The following is a 19844-nucleotide window of genomic DNA, read 5'->3' on the forward strand; positions in this document are numbered from 1 at the left end:
AAGCAGTAAGGATTTAACTAGTAGGAAAACATGAGCCTAAAGGGAGAAGCAGTGAGGTACTTCATAAATATCTGATCCTCTGTTAAATAGTGTTTATTATCAAATGATTATCTATAAAGGATAGTTCTAGGGGAAAGGCTTTATTTGGAAAATACTTGTTCCAAGGTTTTCTTCTTAAGTCTGTCCCTTATGATTAACAAAGCTTATTTGCAACTACCAGTTTCAGCTTAATTTTAAATGCAGAAAGACTGTCTTGAACAAATAGGGGAGGAGAGGTTTACTTCAATATAGAAGAGTAGGTGAATGTTAGTGTGATGTAAAACAGCAGCACATCTTGCTGGTAACAGTTTCAGATAGTCTAATAAAAACTTGACACTAGAGTACCTGGAGCTAAAGCTTAAGGAGACAGAAGTTTAATAGTATCACAGTCAAGTAAAAACAAGTTATCAAGGACTACAGAAAGTTTCTACACTTAGTTTTCAAGGTACAAAATACAATAAATACATGAGGCTCCCTGTAAAAAGAGGAATCTAAAACTACATTGTCTGTTACAGCACATAATATTTTGAATACATGGAATTCCTAAGATGCTACAGTATTTTTAGAAGTTATTGCTTAATGGATTGGTCATGTGGCTCTCACTGTTCAGACGCACTTCGGTTTAGCTGCTTTAACATTCTGCTTCCAGCAATAACCATTTGGGTGCTGTGCACATACTTGCTTTAATTTCTCCCATCTGGAAAAGCTGCAGGATAAATTTGGACAAAGCCAAGTTGTCCATTTCATGATGATTCCTTCAATGGTAAATTGAAAAGGTCCTTGTAGTTAATGAAGAAAAATGTGAAATTCTTTCCTGCCACGTTTGAGGAAATCAGAGTGGGTACTTGAACATAATGGCTTGCTTAGACCAAAGGCAGCAGAATGTCATTTGCTTGTATGCATTATTTCATCTTGGAGAATGCCCTCATCCATTTGCTAATGCATCAATCCTTCATTTGTTTTCAAAGCACATGCTTCATAGCTTTCAAATTACATTGTCATTGAAATAAGTCTCATGATATTGGAACCAACACAAAATGACTTTTTTTCATAAGTCATCCATGATTAGTACTTCAAGAATCTGGCTTCTGTACTAGTTCATGCCAAGCTTCTTTGTCTAGGTTTAATCCTTGGATACAGCTGAGGGTAAAACAGAAATGAGAGTTACAATTTTACTACTATTAAGAAATAATTAAAAGAAAAACCTGGCTGATGCTACAATTCTACTGTAATCTCTAGTAGAAAAAGCATGGTTATAAGTAACTCCCAGAGCAGTAACAAATACAAATCTAGCATTCTTAGGAAAGCTTAAAAAAAAAATACTAAATCTTGTCAGTACAAAAAGAAGGTACTGACCACCACGTAACTCAGTACTTCCAGCTCTGACCAGATGGGTGCGCTAGGAAACGCATGTGGCTTTGTAAGTCAGTGAACTACAGGATTTTTCCCTGTTTTATAAATGGAAAGAGGTATTAAAGCCTGTTTTGCTTTCTCTATCTCAATGCCCACCAGCCTTTATGTATCTATAGCCTTGGGCAAGCTGGAAACACTTCCCTGCATAACAACCATGGCACTGTAGGAGCTGTGCTTTACTTGGTGCATAGTGGGTGGCCAGTTAAATTCGTTTAGTCACTCACCAATCAATCAGGAGATGCCACCCTACAACCCTTGAGCTATGTGCTATTTACTCATTCTGGCTGTGCACGCAGCAGCACAGAGACTGCCTTGGCCACAGGGTGACAAACTGATGGGACACAGTTCAAGGCAGCAGTACCAAGATGCTTGGGAAGCTTTTGGCTCCCAGTTGCAAAGGGCTTTGGGATCAACTACTGTTCTGAAAAACTGGCATCTAAAACCAAAAGGGTACACTTCATAAAATCAGGAAAGATGAATCCTCCATGCTCTAAACATCAATGCTCCTTAAAGATGCTTTCTTCTGAATAGTCAGTTAACAATTAGGAAAAGAACCAGCTTCATCCCCAAGCTTTGTCTCAGCCTGCTATGATTTCACCAGTGGCAAAGATGAAGTCAGTCAGTCAGCTACAACAGCATAACACCTGATTGTTTGGTATTAAGTCATTATATTGACAGCATTATCTTATTTGCGTTCAGTTCTAGAGCTCTCATACAGCTTAGGGAGCTTGTGAGTCACTAAGAAGGGTAGAGTACTGATGCAGACAATTTAATCCTTGTCTTCATTCAGTGCACCTAACTGCAAAAGGATAAATCAGTTATAATAAAAATACAGCTTAATATAAGAATATATTAAACTAGCAAACATTTTCCTCTGTGCTGAACATCTTAGCCTAGATTTCAGCTGCTATGTTAGGAGTCCAGTAATTGCTTTTGAGAGTAACTACAGAATACTTCAGCAGCAGCACCAGAATGGCTCAGTAGAGAAGAGTGGGTTGTGCTTAGAAGAATGAGTTGTGTTCTCCACTTGAAGCTTTTTATTACAGAAGCACAGATGCTCCTACCTGTGCTCAGGCTGAGTGAGCTTACGAAGAAGAAACACACAAACCTTGGGGAGTGGAAATAAAAGGCAAACAAACAAAAGAATCTGCTATCTCTAACCTTTCTGACCTTACTGTGCAGGGCTCATCGCGGCTCTTGATCTAGAAAAGTTTATGTCTGGAGAACAAAAAACTGTGCAGAATTACCAAGTTAGGGAGAATTTTACAGTATATTGTGGGTAGGCCTGACCTGAAAAAAGCAATGCAGAAATGAAAACTGATTTTGCAGTAGGTAGAGTTGCTCTGCAAAACTTAACCAGTTTAAGAGTAAGGACTATCTGCATGAGGAAGGTGGCTCAGCCTTCTTCAAGCATCATATGTCAATCAGCTAAAAGTCACAGTGGTTAATCTTTAGCATTGGCAGAACCTCATTTCTAGCAGCAAGGCAACCGGATATGTAGAGAAAAGCTTAATGAAAATTTTTATACATGTGTCCATCTGCTACATGTTTTATAGCAACTCAGCCATAAGAAGAAATACAGGGACATAACTGGAAGTATCTATTATTTGTACACAAATAATAAAACAGGTAGCACAGAAGGTGATGAGGAAAGGAGAGGCTGTTCATTTAAGGCCTTTGATATATGGTTAAATATTACTTAAAGAGCATAGGAGAAAACAAAGATCTGCCTTTATTTGGAAATGTTTTTTCAACACTAGAAAAAAGATAACCATAGAATTTTACAATGTTTGTCTTAAAGCTCTTTGTGAAACCATCTCAGACCACAGGGTGCCCTGTATACACCCAGACAGGGAAGGACTCATGACTCATTCTTCATAAAAGTTTCAGTTCTGAAGGCCCTTTGTGCCAGTGTATCACTTTCTGAAAGAGGGGAAACCCAGTTCTATTCACATGCTCAACAAAACAGGCACAGCTACAGGTTGAGCAAAGAAGAGATTCAGAGCAGCCCTGCAGAGAAGGACTTGGGGGTGTTGGTCGATGAGAAAATGAACATGAGCCACCTTCAGTGTGCGCTTGCAGCCCAGAGAGCCAACCGTATCCTGGGCTGCATCAAAAGGAGCGTGACCAGCAGGTCGAAGGAGGTGATCCTGCCCCTCTACTCTGCTCTTGTGAGACCTCACCTGGAGCATTGTGTGCAGTTCTGGTGTCCTCAACATAAAAAGGACATGGAACTGTTGGAAGAAGTCCAGAGGAGGGCCACAAGGATGATCAGGGGACTGGAGCACCTCCTGTGTGAAGACGGGCTGAGAAAGTTGGGGCTGTTCAGCCTGGAGAAGAGAAGGCTGCATGGAGACCTCATAGCAGCCTCCAGGGATGCTGGAGAGGGACTCCTCACTAGGGACTAGTGACAGGACAAGGGGTAACAGGTTAAAAAATAGGGGAAATTTAGATTGGATATAAGGAAAAAATTCTTTACTGTGAGAGTGGTGAGGCATTGGAATAGGTTGCCCAGGGAGGCTGTGAATGCTCCATCCCTGGCAGTGTTCAAGGCCAGGTTGGACAGAGCCTTGGGTGACATGGTTTAGTGTGAGGTGTCCCTGCCCATGGCAAGGGGGTTGGAACTAGATGATTTTAAGGTCCTTTCCAACCCTAACTATTCTATGATTCTATAAAACCTTATACACAAGTCATATTCAGATAAAAGCTTGCTTTTTTTTTTCTCTCTCCAAGATGGTGAGACAAGGTTGGTATTAGAACCTGCTATCAATAACAGGGTGGTGATACATGTTTTCCTGTTATGCACCCATTAACATAATGGGTGTTAGGTACCTAACAGAGGGTGTTAACCCACTCTGCCAAGATGTTCAACTCCCCAAATGAACAAATGAAGAACAACTCCTTCCTCTTGACTTTGAAATTGCACCTAACCTAAATGCATGATAATAGTGCTGTGTAAATTCCACATAGTGGGCTGGGTTTTTTAACTGTAAATAGCAAGGACTCACCCCTAGTAGGTTGCGGGGAACATATCCTTCCTTGTCATTCAGCCGTGCCCACCACCACTCAATTTCATCTTCATCTTCCCGGCGCAGGATTGTCATGCAGTCTCCTTCTTTCATTGAGAGCTCATCGTCATTCTGAGCCTCATAATCCCAGAGTCCATAAATTACTCCTTTGTTCATTATCCCCATTTTCTCCTGGACCCCTGCAACATTAAAAATACAGAGCAGCTAAAATAAGGAAAAAAAAGGGGGGAAAAAAAGTCAATAGTTGGAAAGACTGCTGGACTCTTACTGAAGTAACCACACAACCAGACTCGGTTCCTATCACACTTAGCACCTTGCTACCATCAGCCCACTGGAAGCTGATGGTGGCAGTGTGAAGTTGGCCTCTACACACAGCAGACAGATTACTTCCTTAGACATGTTCAAAAATACAAGGTAAATGGGGAGAGGAACATCAATTGATAAAAGGTTGTTTTTTGTGCCAGTGTTCACACTTCCTACAAAGTGATGAGCAAGAAACACTTCTTTGTACACTCAGTTCATTAGTAATCTCTTTCTGTCAAAAGGGATAGCAATACCTCCTTATGTTGACCATCACTCTCATTTGGATGCTTGAGGTGTCATTTGGCACCTGTGTCACTTCATTTCAGAACTTTCAAACAAGTTGCATCTCAGACCTGTACCTGAAAGTTTTGTCTGCTCCCTACCAGCTATCACAGCAGTTCTTAATTTCTGCCCTATTTTAATTCTTTTTTAAACACTTACTTCCGAAACACAGTTCTGTTAAACTGCTTCTCAACCAAGGTGTTCTGGAGAACATATGTACACCCTCCTGCAGATGTTATTTAGAACTTGCTCATTTTACAGCTGTAGCCAAAGATAAAATACTATTCTTTCTGTATGCATTCCTCAGCTTCTAAGCAGGAAACCAGAAAAGGCATATTAACTATTATACAAATCTTCTTAGGTAATTATTCCACTTCAAAACACTGAATCCTACTGCTCCTGGCAGTATAAAAACCAAACAAAGAGTACATTGCACATAGTATTGTGAAACTTTACATTTCCCTTTTCATCTCTTAACTATTGTAAGAGAATAGAACAACCTATTGTATAGGATTCTTACCTACACCTGCTAGAGGAAGCATCTGCTCAAATCAAGTTCTTTATTTGCACATACCAGCTCATCATGTAGAAGTAGATTACTTCCACTGCATGCTTAGTTCTACTCAGAGAAACTCTTACCTTGCTTTGCATTTGGTATAATTAGTTTGGCAAAAGCCGTGCTCTGCACCCACATGTGCAGCAAGAAACAAGATTTAACAAGTGAATGAATTTGTTACTCTAACTAGGCAACCAGAAACAGTATTCGCAATGGGATTAATTCCTAATGGAACAATACAGAAATTTGATAGCTGAATTTCATCCTGTATCAAGAGATACCTTAGTTTCAGTGATTTCAATTTGGAAAAGCTGGCTATAAACCAAAGCCTTACAGTCCTTTCAGAACCCACTGAAAAGCATCTTATAGCATAAAAACCAAAAATCCCAAGTCCAACAAAAAACAGTATCAAGCGAGATCACCAGATGGTGGGTCCAAAGAAAACCCACAAAAAGAATGTGTTTCTTCATGCTGTATATAACAAAGCCACGGAACTCCTTCCCACAGGGGACCGTGGGCTGTTTACCTGAATTTAAGAATTAGGCAAATTCCTGGAAGAAATCTTTCAAGATCTGTTAAACAGAGATACCATCTCTTAACTCCTATCAAAGTTAAAATCCGTAAGATATATTGGACAAGTATTATTTTTAATCTAGTCCTACAATCTTCCTCAGGCATTTGCTGTTGATGACCACCATTGGAGCCTATATACAAAATTAAATAGAATTTTACTTAACCCAGATTTTGATGCTAGTTAAATGGGCTTCTTTCCCTCATAAAGAAAACTATGTATTTGGCAGCAAGAGATACAGTTTTCAAGCTTAGTGAGGACAGCTGGACAGACTGCTTTGAAATATGCTGGCTGAGCAGCTTACAGAAACTCAGATGTCCCATGTTCCACAAAACCAGAAAGGCTGTATTACAGCTTTTTACACTGCATTGCATTGGTATTACTTGACAGTCCAGCTGGTAGGTGCCTAGGGGACAAAAGCTACATACAAAACACACAGAAAAGTCATTTAAAACCTCATTGACTAATACTCATCACACCCTAGGGGGAATTAATTCTCTCCATTAAAATATGGTTTCTCTGTAGTCTTACTATTTGAATAAAAGTAATACGGTATTCCTTTTCAAATGCAAGAGAAGAAAAAGGCCAGAAAGTGAAGTCAAATTCAACACTTACTAAGCTCCATAAAGGTAGAAACTTGGCAATACCTTTCTTGGCTCTGAAGTGCACAGTAGGAAACATTCCTCATTTAAAGGCACTAGCTAACAGACATGAGCTGCCTACTGAGATATCCATACAGCTTTTGATTTTATGTAGAAGTACTTACGTGCCAAGATTCACCTAATCACCACCTCATGCTAATGTATCTGCCAATGCACACACTTCAGGTTTTTAATGCAGGGAAAACTTTGCTGTTCAGATTTTCTCTATAGGTTGAATATTATCAAGTTAGTCTCGATGGACCTCATCCTGTGACAAGAAGCTGGCTAAAACCTCTTCCTCAGAGGAACCTGAGGCATGGGCACACAACCTGAATGTGCGACTTACATTCCTCACCCAAAAACATAGTTAAAAATGCCAAGCGAGTCCCTAGCGTACTCCAGAACTCTGCTGTCACCACTTACCATACAAGAACTGGGAGCACTGTGTGTAGCCTTCCTCCATTTCCTCACACTTGTCTGCAGCCGTCTGCATGTCACTGTAGGTCATTGCAAATACAGCTGCCCCCGACTCCACCAGGAACTTGCACACCTGCACGTTATTGCAAGATGCTGCACAGTGTAATGGGGTCCTGCAAGCCAAGAAGAAAAAGAGGATGCTTTACTTGCAAGCACTGCTATGAGCAGTATAGACTCCTGGGAGCAAACCACTTTCATGCATGACCTCCAGCAATCAGTACTACATCGCTGAAGACCTCCCACCAGAAGCACTTAACCCAGGATGTCAAGACTAATTGCTTTTCACAGATAACAGGAGCTACCAAGAGCTGCTTGAGCCCTAAAGCTAGATTTCCATATGGATCTCTAGTTATGCTACCTTTTTATAACCCATCAACACTTTAAGAACATGAAGGCATTAAAAATAATAATAAAAAATAAATCAATATTCAAAATCTTCCTGACATCATGTTGCTTACAATTACTTCAAGACTTAACTTGATGACAAGTGCAGGTAATTCAGATAACTACTGAAGGTAAGGGACACATGCATCTTTATTCAGTCTTGGGCCTTAGACACTTTTGTTATAGGCAGAAATAATAGTAAAATCACAGCTCCCAGCCCCTTGTAAATAAGCTCCCTAGCTACCTCTAAGAAGGGTATGTAACCCATTATCAGCTGCAAGCCTGGTTTGCAGGTTTTGGTTTCCTGGTTTGTTTTCAAGTTATCAGAGTATTGAACAAAGAACTGAGGAGAACTTGCAGGGCTAGATACTGCCCAGAGCGTAGGTAAAGCTATAGGCTCTCAGAGAGAGGACACTGGGAATTTCAGCAAATGGCTCGTTATGCATAAGCTGTCTTCCAATACCTTGAAGAAACAAAGCAACTTCCTGACAACTGTGTCCACACTACTGGACCTCAAAGAGAGTTTTTTCATATAAGGAATATTAGGATAATTTGGCTATTTTCTCCTCTGTGCACTCACATATGATGTCCCACAGAGAACTGCTGCTACTCTACTGTGGAAAAGTCATTGCCAGCTCTATAGAAGCAAAGTGAGGACCTGCAGCAGTCCCCAAGCCATAGCTCTCTGGTGCAGAAAGTACCGCTTACAGAAAGCCTTACCATCCATCACTATCTGCAGCATTCACATTCACACCAAACTGTACCAGGAACTTCACAATTTCTGTGTGCCCAGCACACACAGCGTTGTGCAGGGCAGTAATCCCTTCGTCGTTGGGCATGCTGGGATCTTCAACCTATTGAGCCAGAAAAGGACCATTCACATTCTGGTGAAACTTTTTACAGTAAAAATCTCTTCACACAGAAAAATGAGTTCTCTTAATCTCATTTTGATTTTGAGCCTTATTTTTATGAAGGACATGAGAAACAGGCAGAAAACTACAGCAGTAACTAAACTCACAAGAAGACGCACATATAAGCTTGCAATCTCCTTTTAACAGTGAGAACCTAAAGTAGTTTAGAGACATAGCGTCTGGATAACTTAGTACTTGTAACAAGTTTCTGATATTTGTCTATTTAATGATAAGCAAAATCCATGTTGATTTTGGTTATCCAATTATTTGGTAACATAGATAGGGGATAAAACACCACATAAAACATAAAGAAAGAGTTGTTCTGCACATTTATAGTATCAATGCTAAATACCGAGTGGCGATTTGACACACTTTTAAAATCAGCTTCCAAGTAGCGATGTCCTGTTAGGGCTTATCTCCTCAAGGGCAGATCTAGGTTGTGCACTATTATTTTAGCTTCCCCACTGCAGAAAAGCTCCAATTTCCCAGTTTGAAGCAGGACTGCTTCACAAGTTACAAGTTCACATTTGTACCTCGTAAATTATTCTCTGCACGAGGTCAAACTCTCCCTCCAAAGATGAATCCAGAAGCAACGCGAGGGGATTGAATTTCACTCTCATTCCATGCCCAATTCTCTCAGAGCCGGTTTTACGCAAGTTTGTCCTCTTCCCCTATGAAAAGGTAACATGAGTTACAGGCATTTTTTTCCCCCGAGAAGAACAAGAATACAGAATTTCTTATTTGGGAATGACAGCAAAAATGGCCAATTAAGGCAGTGTCTAATATGAAATTTAGACCGCTTTCAACCAACTCCCTGACACATAAATACTATAGGTTAGGCATGTTCTGAAGAAATCTCTGCCTATCTCTGGACAAGGTCGCTATTCAACCCAAATACAGAAGTTACCCTGATCAAACACATCAACAAAATAATAAAACTCCCAAATCCCTGAAGATCAGGAAAAAATGCCTTTCTTATTAAAACCATTTTAGCATCTGCTCTCTCAAAGGTGTTACACAAACCAAGTCGTACACTCCATGAAGTACACTACACTTTTTAAGCACCCATGTTAAGTTCCTAGCATTCTCCTAAATTTAGCAGAGGTTAGCAGAAACAAACAGTTATGGAAAATGGTTTCAGAAAAAAATATAGAGCCAAGTGTAGAAACACTTCAGATGCTCCCAGTGGTACTGGAAAGCAAGTTATTTCTATAGCTGAGTTTGTACTCTTTCCGTCAGAGAATATGCACGCATTAGCTCAGCGCTCTCCCCAGCTGGCTGTGCAGCAGCAATAAACACTATTCATACGGGTATGTAAATTTCTGACAGATGTCCAGGAGAAAATGAATAGACATGACTCATGTTTTGCAAGAGCAAACACGTAAAGATAAGATACGTAAGAAGAGACTCCCAGAAAATACTCTTTTGCCTGTTGATTTATACATAATATGAAAAGTATGGGCTTCTTAAAGAAAAAGCCTCTCAGCACAACCCAAGCATTTAAATCAAGAAGTTGGGCTAGTTTCTTCTCCATCATCACAGAACTGAGAATTGTTACAGAACCAACCAAAGAGAGTTCTTAGAATTTAAGAAATCCTACTACTCAAGTTTCCTTGTAAAAGAGAGCAAGGTCAAAGTCTTTAAAGCATGAAAACTAACATGCAATAACTATTTAATACACATTTAAAGCTTTTTAACTCCTCTGCACTGAAGTGATGGAGGAAAAAACACTTTCATGTATCAAGTCATTAAAATTCTATTCATGATGGGTTTTCAAAGAAATTCTTTGAGGAACTGAAAGCAGTGAGCATTTCTGTTCTACGACAGTAAGATAACACCATACGAACCAAAGCAAAATTCAGACCACATTTCAGTAGAAGTGCAAGTCAGATGATGTCTACAAATCAGTTTTTAGAGCAGAAATTAATCCTCTTCTCCTTTTCAAGTAAGGAACCTTCACATAAACAAATGCAATCCAGGATTAAGATAAATTAGTTTCTATCTTGTAGAGGGAAATGCTTCTGAAATCTGCATCCGTGCCTCAAAAAAAAAAACCCACCATACTTTAATTTCTCCTAAGAAGAAAGTCCAGTCTGGATGTACTAGGCAGACTTCTCTAAGGAATGTTCTTTAAAGCCCAGAAGAGTTTTATTATTTGTGTACAAAGTTCCGTTTGAAACTTTTCATCATATTATTAATTCTAGAGACAACAAGAGACTTTTCATTACTGTCATTCACTCTGCAACACACAAAAAAAAACAGACACCCATAGAGAGACTTCTAGGCTGTTTGTCAAAGCTCTGCAATACAAGGGGCAGGATTTATGACATCGAGATGACTTACTAACATGGCATCTAAGTTGTAGGCTAGCTAATACTTACAGGAGGCAAGGAAAACTGTCCAGTAACTTCAGGAGGCCTCATACTGAGCGAGTCATCTCCCAAACTCTCCGGTTCCCCAGATGGATAGGGTGGTGGTGGGTATGGAGGATACTCTTCCATGTACACCTCCAGTGGCAGTGAAGCTTCTAGGCTTGGTTCTTCTGTTTTCGGCTGCACGAGTTCATCACCATCTGATGCTCCCTCAGGTAGAGTGTCCAGAGCTGTGGAGGGAACAGCAGCTTCACTCTGATCTGCCGGTGTGTTTTCTGTTTCCTCAGCAATGGTTGGCTCTGGCATAGAAGCAGCTGGTTCTTTTTCCGATTCTGCACTTAGGTAAGGATTTGGGATTTCCGCTGGGCTTTCAGGACTGGCAGCTGATGCCGTCTGTTTGGAGGGATGTGATGGTGCTGAGATAGTCTCCATTGCAGCCAGAGTGGTCCTCTGATACAAGAGCTTCTGAATATTGGGGCCATTAGGTCCTTCTGGCTCAGTAATGGAGCTACGTTTCTTCAGTGGTCTGGGTGCATTGGACAGCTTCTTCCGTAGTGCTTCCAGGTCAGCATCACTCTGGTTGCGATACGGATTGGATAAGAAAGGCAGCAATTTGGTCGGGCTGAGGGGACGGGGGATGCGCTCGGTTTCATGGTTTTCATGAGCAGAAGCAGCTGTTTCCATCTCAGGCTCTGGACTGCCTGGCTTGCCTTGGAGGTTTGAGTAAATGTTCTCTGTCTGTGGCAGCTGATTCTGTACACCAGCTCCAGCCATCACAGGCTTGCCATACACTGCAAAGTAGTTCAGGGAGAGGTGGGGAAAGAATAAGTGTGAATATCTGATCAACCAACCTAAAACCAACACACAACCTCATTCACCTATGTAGGGCAAAGAAGCAGAATAACACAATCAGCCACACAGAATTGATCTGATAACCAGGATTACCATTAAATTATCTTGTAAATGCCAGACAGATATTCTACCTAACAGTCTTACAGCTGCACTAACCTACCTAATTCCACTGAAGAACAGCTTTATACCCACAGACCAGGTGCAAAGTACACCTATCTGAGAAAAGAGGTAGAAAACCACATGCTTACCACTTGGGAAGTGTGGTCCTCTGGTCTGTGCCCTTGTCAAAGCACTCTGCACTGCTTGCTGGAAGTTCTTCCCAGGAGTCTGCTGTTGTGTATACATGCTGTAAATTGAGCTTGCAGCCACAGTTTGAGGCTTTCGAAATGGTGGGAGTGAGCTCTCTTTGGATGGCTGAGGTGTAAAAGGTCTCACAGCTGCTGCTGGAGGACTCTCCTGTTTGGAGGAGGGAAGAATTTGGTCCTGGCTAGAGGAAGAGCCTGCAGGTGGCACAGAAATTCTTTGCTGTATCTGCTGAGAAGGATGGGAAGGCTGCTGTGCCACTGTTTTTGGTTTGTTCCCCATAGTTACAACAGCCAAAGGCAGCTTCTGCAGGTTTCCATCCAGCTTAGTATCAGAAGGTTGCAGGTGACTGGTTTGACCAAAGTAAGGCAAGTTTATCTGTTTTGGTTTAGTGGGGACAGGTGGTGGTACCTTTGTTATATTTTTATTGGCTGTCTGAAAGACAAAAAGTATTAATTAAGGTTAAACAGCAAAACATGTTTTAGAAGTTGCGTCCGGAAGGTCTAAAGAGACTTAAAGGATGACACAGTATCAAACATTTCTACTGTTGCTGCCCAATATTTACAACATGATGAAACATTTTATCATCATAGTTTTCTATACTTTGAACCCATTCCTTCTGTAGCAACTATGTTTAGAACATCAAATTACAACAGGGCACAGTAATTTCTCTAGAGCTAGCAGAAGCACCTAGTATCACCTGCAGGCAAGAAGCTTGTTTTCCAGCAAAGCACTTGCCATCCACCCCCAGGTATTCTACGCCACTTCACCCCTACGTGACCAAATTGTGCCCATGCCTAGATTTAGGTGGGAAGTCTTGCAATCAAACATCTGAAGGACACTGCTACATTAAACACTGAAACGAATGTGTAAATGATTCTAAAAAAAATTTAGAATGCAAATGCTTTGTACGGATAGTCTTTGGGAGAAAACCCTATAGCATCACAGTGACTGTGGGGAATGATTTTGAGTTACCACTTGCTATTAAAAGCCTAAAATACATCTATTTCCTTAGAAAAGTCACCCCTTAAAAGATGACCTAGGTCCTCTTCAAAGAGGTTTCCAACAGCAACAATGGAAAAGTGGTGTAGTAATCCTCATCAGATGGAATAAGGTAGTTCAGGAGTTTCCTGCATACCTGTGCCTCTCGCAGGAGATCTTCACTGCTCTGGTTCTTTCTCAGCGTGCCCATCCCAGCAGACTGGTCCACAGAGTCAAACATGGAGAACGGACGCACTTTCTTCTCTTTGTCTCGTAAAAAAGTTTCTCCTTCAGCTGTTGTTAAGAGAGAGGGGAAGACTTTCAAAAGGGACAACTGCAGGAAGAAGAGTCCTGTTCCATGCAATATTCAAGACAGCGTATGCATCCTACCCCTGTGCAAAGGGACCCAAAAGCCTGCCAAATGCTGTGCCTTGCAACAGAACATGTATGAAGGCATTAGGATCTACTTCACTACCCAAAACGAGGTGGGGTTTATTGGAGGTCTTTTCTTTGTGGGGGTTTTTTATTGGTTTTGGGGGGTTGTTTTTTTGCTTGGGTGTTTTTTGTTTGGTTGGCATTTTCTTAAATCCCTGCAACACCACACTAAAGCTTATAGGTCAATATTCTTTGATTTATCTTTTGTTTGTTCTCATACAAATTCTATATATTTAATGAAGCATTTAGAAGAGACAGGTTTCATTAACTAGATCCTCCGCATATTAACATTATGCCAAGCACGTAAGAACGTACCTTGTCCTTCATTAGTCACAACTCCTTTTCCTGAAGTCAAGGCTGATCCTGGACTGATATGATTGTCTGCATTTGAACTACTCCAGTCAGTGGCAGACGGGGCAGATTTTGCACTGGGGACCACAGAACCTAGGAGAGAACAAGTAGAACAGATTGAGCTAAAACAGGGGTTTTCTTGACTTATTTACAGGTAGGGGATTTTTCTAAGACTCAGGTTTAAACAGTGTACAAGTATCATTTACAGGTTAACTGCTATAAATCCTATCACTTTAGATTCTCTCATTTGCTTGTTTTAAAAAGGGAATGCAAAACCAAGCTCAGAAACAACTATCAAAGCAGCATCAAAACTATTTGTCCTAGCACACAGCTGCACCTACAGCATTCAGACAAAGTGCTTTAAACTGCCTTCTTTCCAGTTAGTAAGAAGCTCTCCTTGGATATTTACAGTAAGTTAAAAGTAACAGGATGGTAAGAAGGGATGAGAATCAAAAGCATGATGCTTTAAAGAATAAATAGATCCTGCTAGTGATATCCAAAAAAGCAGAAAAGTCATCTGCATGTTCCATGTACACCGCATTAAAGCTGGTCTTTAATTCCGTGGAGTAGACATCCAGTCTACTTCAAAAACAGCTAAGAAAATGCTTGCAACTTGCTATTAGTTTAAATATTTCAGCAACTTCTACTGAATTCTAAATTATCTAGTACAGTATGTGATATTAAATTCAAACAATAGTGATAAGCAGTAGGAGAAAAGTTTCATTCTGGCAGCATCAGATATTGTCTCTCTAGAAGACCGGCTGTTTTGCCCAAGTGCTAAAAAATAAGGAGTGATGTTTCAGTTAAATATGACACCACCACACATTCCTATAGCAACCATTCAAATTTTGTATGGACCAGAGCTAAAATTCCAGCAGTTTTAGGATCTGCAAAGCAGATAAAACGAAACTGTTCTTTATTCTCCAGTACAGCAGGAAACACTTGGACTGGTTTTGTGCCATGGCTACTTCAATAATATCTGCCAGAACTGGAGATGAAGGAAGAAAGATAAAAAAAAAAACAAAATTATTCTACAAGCTCAGTCTCCATATTTTCTATTCAGGAAGATGAAGTTTGTCTTCTCGCCTATCTTAAAAGTGAGTCTTGTTCCAAGATAGCACAGAACAGACACTTGCAGCTCTCCAGGTTCTCCAGACTTCTACTCTCACTTTCTTGCAAGAGAAAGCCACAGAGAGAGGCAAATCTCCACTGAAACCCTGAGCAGGAGAGGCCAAGCTTCAAGTCAGATGTTAGACTTACGCCTCTCTGTATTCCTATGCCATCAACATGTCAGCAGGTTTACTGCTGTTTCTGTGCTGCAATCAACTGTCTCCTTCATAATATTTCTTGTAATTATTAATCCTTGGTATGTGTCATTTCCACAATGCACGATCAGGAAACTGGCCTTTGCCAGTTTTTAAGTACAGGCACCATGGTTGCTACCATGTATATCCTGAAAGTGCCTCTAAAAACTCAAACAATCTTGTATAGCTTTTAGGAGTCTTTTAAAATAAATAAATGGATAACTATAGTTTACAGGAAGACCCTTCTACATTCTATGCTGTATAACAACTCAAATCACTCACTGAAAGTAACACATTGAATTGTATAACGTCAGTGCTTACAAAATACTACTTGCAATTTTCCTGCACCAGTGAACGTAAGACTGACATTGTAAATAACACTTCATTATAAAGCAAAGAGACACAGCTCTTAGATAAGAAAACAAAACATCTCTGGGAAAAAGTATTAATTGTAAGCTATTACCTGCAGGAGCTTTAGCTTGTGAACTGCTCCCAGCTCTCATGTTGGGCAGAGTCTGTGTTTTCAGTGGACCATCAGGTACCTGCAAAGCTTGTGTCCCATCAGAAAACGCTGGTTTCACCAGAAGTTCAGGTCTGGAAGCAATACGTGGCATAGTAGAGGACTGGATATAAGGACCTACTGCTGCCACTCGACTTGGAGCAGAAGCTGCTGGCTGTGGTAAATTCCCATCTGAAGAAACCTTGGTGGAGGGAGTGGGGCAAAGAAAACAATTTAAAGACTGTTATGCTGCAGTATCCATCCATCACAGTTCGAAACAGAAGTCAAAAAGGATAAAACATTATACCCAATAATGAAAAGGGCTTAAGAGATATAAACCTGAAGTAGTAATAGAAAAAAAAAAAGTACCTAAAAGAAAATCCACAACAGCACAGAGTTCTTGTCTATCACGAGTAAGTAGGTTAACACCAACATACCATGAAAAGCACTTTAATAATACAAGACTTCCACCACTTACAGATAAAAACAACCAGTCTAGCATCTGCACAGCCTTCCCCACAAGCAAGTTTTTACTTCAGACTGTAGGAACATAGATGAAGTTATTTCTTTTGTTATTAAATATCCCACACTTACTGGTACATTCTCTTTCTGTTGCAGAGCTGCCTTTTTCTTCCACAGGCGCTCTCGCAGCTCATTAACACGCTTATCCATGACTGCCACCTCCAAGTTGCGCTTGTTCAAACACTCCCTCTGTTGCTGCAGCTTGGCATTCTGCTCTTGGTTCAGTTTGTTCCTCAACTGAATAAATTCACAAAGCGGGGGGGAAAAGGGGAGGAGGGAGGAGAGGAAAACAAAAATAAAAACAAATAAACTTTGAGGATGGGGGACAGGAAACAGTTAGAAAGAAAAATGTTCTGAAAAGTCAAGTCATGCTGGCAAATTCAGATTATTTTCCCTGGAGAAAATGTTGGTTATTCTCCAACAGAAAGGAAGAGGGATATACACTGTGTGCTCCTTTCCCTATTTACCTTGAACCCTGTACAACTAACCCTGCATCCTCAGCACAGAGGCAGCCACACAGCTCTGTCAGGAACAGAAGCAACACGATTTCTTTCTGACTAGGCAAGAAACAACCCAACCAACTTTTAGCCCTGCGAGTTACAGGTCACAAGCTGGCTGTCCATTACCTGCAGCTCCTTGTACAGGCGGTCGAGCTCTGCTACAGCTGACTGGTTGTCGTGGTAACCATCAATTCGGCCATTCTTCAGCATCTCTAGTTGCCTGGTGAGTTCCTCTACCTTTGACACCGCCAGCACCAGTTCACGCTGCTTTTGCTGGAACAGGCTGTTCATCTGTTCAATCTCCTCCACTGGAGAGGATGAGAGAGCACAATAGCTGCCCTGAGAAACAGCCGAGAGCGTGGGCTGCTTCCAAGGCAGCAGTTAAGGGGACAGAGTGCCCTGCTGGCCTCCAGAGCAGTGCTGCACCGAGGCTGCGTCCAGCTGCCGCACACTCACAGTCCCTGTCAAACCAGCTCATCCTCCAAGTGTTTATAAAAGCAAATGCACTAGCAAGGTTATGTAAATTTGGTCTACTTAGAGCACTGATGGTGAGAGGGAAAAAGAACATCTTTTACTTTCTGAAGTATGGAAACAAAACTACATTAAGCAGATGAATTTCATCTGTAGAAGCCTAAAATCACTTAACACTGAATTCAGCAGGAAGACACACACTTAACCATAAGGCATATTTATGGTACTCAAAACTCTGAATTTAGGTTGTAGGAGTTTGAATGACAAAACACTTCAGCTGATACATTACACAAAAATTCAAAAGGCTTTTTAGGGTCTATCGTAAATGGTTGTCATTAGCTGTTCCCACTGCCAAAACTGCTGCATTAGAGAACAGTTTAAGGAACCAGTAAGAGTTCAAGCAAGTACCACAGCCAGACCTTCTTGGGAGGGTGCAGGGGTACAGATCTTGTTTTACTTTACCATCCTTCCATTCCTTTAAACTGATGTTTGTTTTGTGCAACAGAACCCAAACAAAGTACATTCTCCCCATAGGAAAAAAAAAAATCACTTTCATTTAATCCATAAAGTACAATGCTTCCTAACAGAACAATATATCTGTATTTTACCTTCATAAATCAATATATTTTCATTTAAGTCCAGCTAGAAATGAGTTCTGTACAATATGCACAGAGGCAAAAGAATGTGTGTTGATATTAAGTCTGAAATAAGCGTTTAATGTTGCATCAACATGCAAGCTCTCAACTAATACTGTAGCAAGCCAGACGCTAGTCAGACTTCCATAATTACAAAGAAAATACTCAGCCACTTTGGTCATTAAGTTACCTGTTGCATAAGAGGCAAAATGAGTATCAGGCCAAGAAAACAACACTAAATGTGTGAGGTATTTACATCAAGGATGGAAAATGTTACTGTGGTTCACAAAGGTATTTAAGTAAGGAAAACACCTACACTGTAATTAAAGAGCACATATGCTAGGCTTAAAATACAGGGTGTCCTTATGGGATATTTTAAAATACAGTAAGAAAATATATTTTGTTCTAGGTCATTCAGGAGTTCTCAGTAAATACAAAATTTGAAATTGTTAAGATTAACGTCTACTGAAATGCTGCAAATAACGCCTCTGTAATTCACCATTTACCCCTTGTCTCATCTGAATCACTGAAATCATGAGAAATTTTAGGGTTCCAAGAACCACAGTGCATAAAAAGTCACAGGCTACTTTCCCCAAGCAGCAACTCACCTAATTTCCCATTGCTGAGCCTTTTTTGTTCCACATGGCCTTTCAGTGCTCTCACTTTCTTGAGTTTGGCTTCCTGATTCTCAGCAATTTCCTTCAATCGCTTCAGTTTTTCCTGTTCAGCAGCTTGCTGTTGCTGTCGCTGATCCTGCTGTTTCAGGAATTTCAGACGTTGTTCCTGCAGCCAAGACAAGGAACTTTTTTACCTTTTTCCTGAAGGAATTTAAGGTAAGGTACTGCCAGAAACAGTCTCCAAAACAATCACCACAGCAGCTCTGACCAGCTTTAGACCAGTATTCTTTCTTCTGAGTGTCACAGGAAGTCTGAGGCAACAGAGCAAACAAGAACTGATTCTGTCTCAGTACAATCCTTCCAGTACAACCAGTCTGTAGTACAAGTACCTACTGAAGCAGAGGTGGTATCCGTGTCTAACAGCCCTTGCCAAGTTTTTCTTCCATGAAATTACTCAAAATCCCTTAAATACTAAGCTTTTTCTTAGGCTTCATGTTCCATGACATTTGCTAATTTCATTTAATCACTACTTGGCTCTTGACTTACAACAGCTGGTGATTATTGCTCCTTTACCTTCTCCATCTGCTTGTATTTTACAGATCTCTATTACATGCCACACTTCAACCAATTTTAAGTCATGCTGGAAGATATTAGACATTCTTTCTACAGAAGAATATTTATATTCTGCAAATTACGGATCATTTCCAACCCTCTTTGTACTTTTACTGGTTCTGCTAAAAACTCCTTTGAAGTGGGGGATCACTGTACACCAATGACTGAAAATTGACCATTTCCTGGTAGTGATCACTGCTATCACAACACAGGGCGATTCAAGACACAGGAAAACCTTCACAGTGACCTGACCAAAATTTATACAACAGACATCATGCCAGTGGAGAGGATCCTTTTGCTTCTCTAAGAGTAGAAAAGCAGCACACTATTAGTTTCTATATACAGATGTCTGTAGTTTAGAGCTAAAAGAAACCACCAGAACACCTACAGGGACTTCCTTTAAATCACCAGCCATTACACATGGCTTCCAGTTCTGGAGATGACAGGTTGTTGCAGTGGTAGAACTAAGACTTTCCCAAGCACCCACTAACAGCCAGACTACCACTGCTTACTAACATTAGAACTCAACACGTCCTCAAAATAAAAATCACCAGTCATATAAACCCAGGCAGCACTCACACCACATGCACTAGTTTGTAGTCAATCCCACACAGGAAAATGTCAAAAAATAGATATTACAGCTCATGTCTAAAAAGACAAGTGTATTCCCCCCCCCCCCTTCAGAATCTATTTTTAATATTGCATCTGATTTCAGAAGGCAGGAAGGAGGCAATGGAAAGCTTCTCTTTGAAAGGGCATCTAGGAAATCAGGTTTGCTCTAGAG

General features: G+C 40.7%; 1 protein-coding gene across 1 annotated transcript in view; it reads right to left on the bottom strand.

The window, feature by feature from the left end:
- Positions 1–391: 391 nt before the first annotated feature.
- TP53BP2 (tumor protein p53 binding protein 2) overlaps positions 392–19844 on the bottom strand; it is a 47725-nt gene continuing 28272 nt past the window's right edge. Inside the window, exons 6-18 of the mRNA XM_061475386.1 lie at positions 18440–18614; positions 16852–17033; positions 16298–16462; positions 15668–15905; positions 13865–13993; positions 13272–13408; positions 12079–12568; positions 10988–11769; positions 9140–9277; positions 8416–8549; positions 7258–7424; positions 4461–4660; positions 392–1179 (exon numbers count right to left, since the gene is read on the bottom strand). Coding sequence (XP_061331370.1) covers positions 1138–1179; positions 4461–4660; positions 7258–7424; positions 8416–8549; positions 9140–9277; positions 10988–11769; positions 12079–12568; positions 13272–13408; positions 13865–13993; positions 15668–15905; positions 16298–16462; positions 16852–17033; positions 18440–18614 — 2979 coding nt within the window. The 3' untranslated portion in view covers positions 392–1137. The remainder of the gene's footprint in view (positions 1180–4460; positions 4661–7257; positions 7425–8415; positions 8550–9139; positions 9278–10987; positions 11770–12078; positions 12569–13271; positions 13409–13864; positions 13994–15667; positions 15906–16297; positions 16463–16851; positions 17034–18439; positions 18615–19844) is intronic.

The sequence above is a fragment of the Pezoporus flaviventris genome, unplaced genomic scaffold (genome assembly GCF_033815535.1).
Source record: "Pezoporus flaviventris isolate CSIRO_AGI_PZ_B2104156 unplaced genomic scaffold, CSIRO_AGI_Pfla_v1 ptg000083l, whole genome shotgun sequence".
NCBI lineage: Eukaryota > Metazoa > Chordata > Aves > Psittaciformes > Psittacidae > Pezoporus > Pezoporus flaviventris.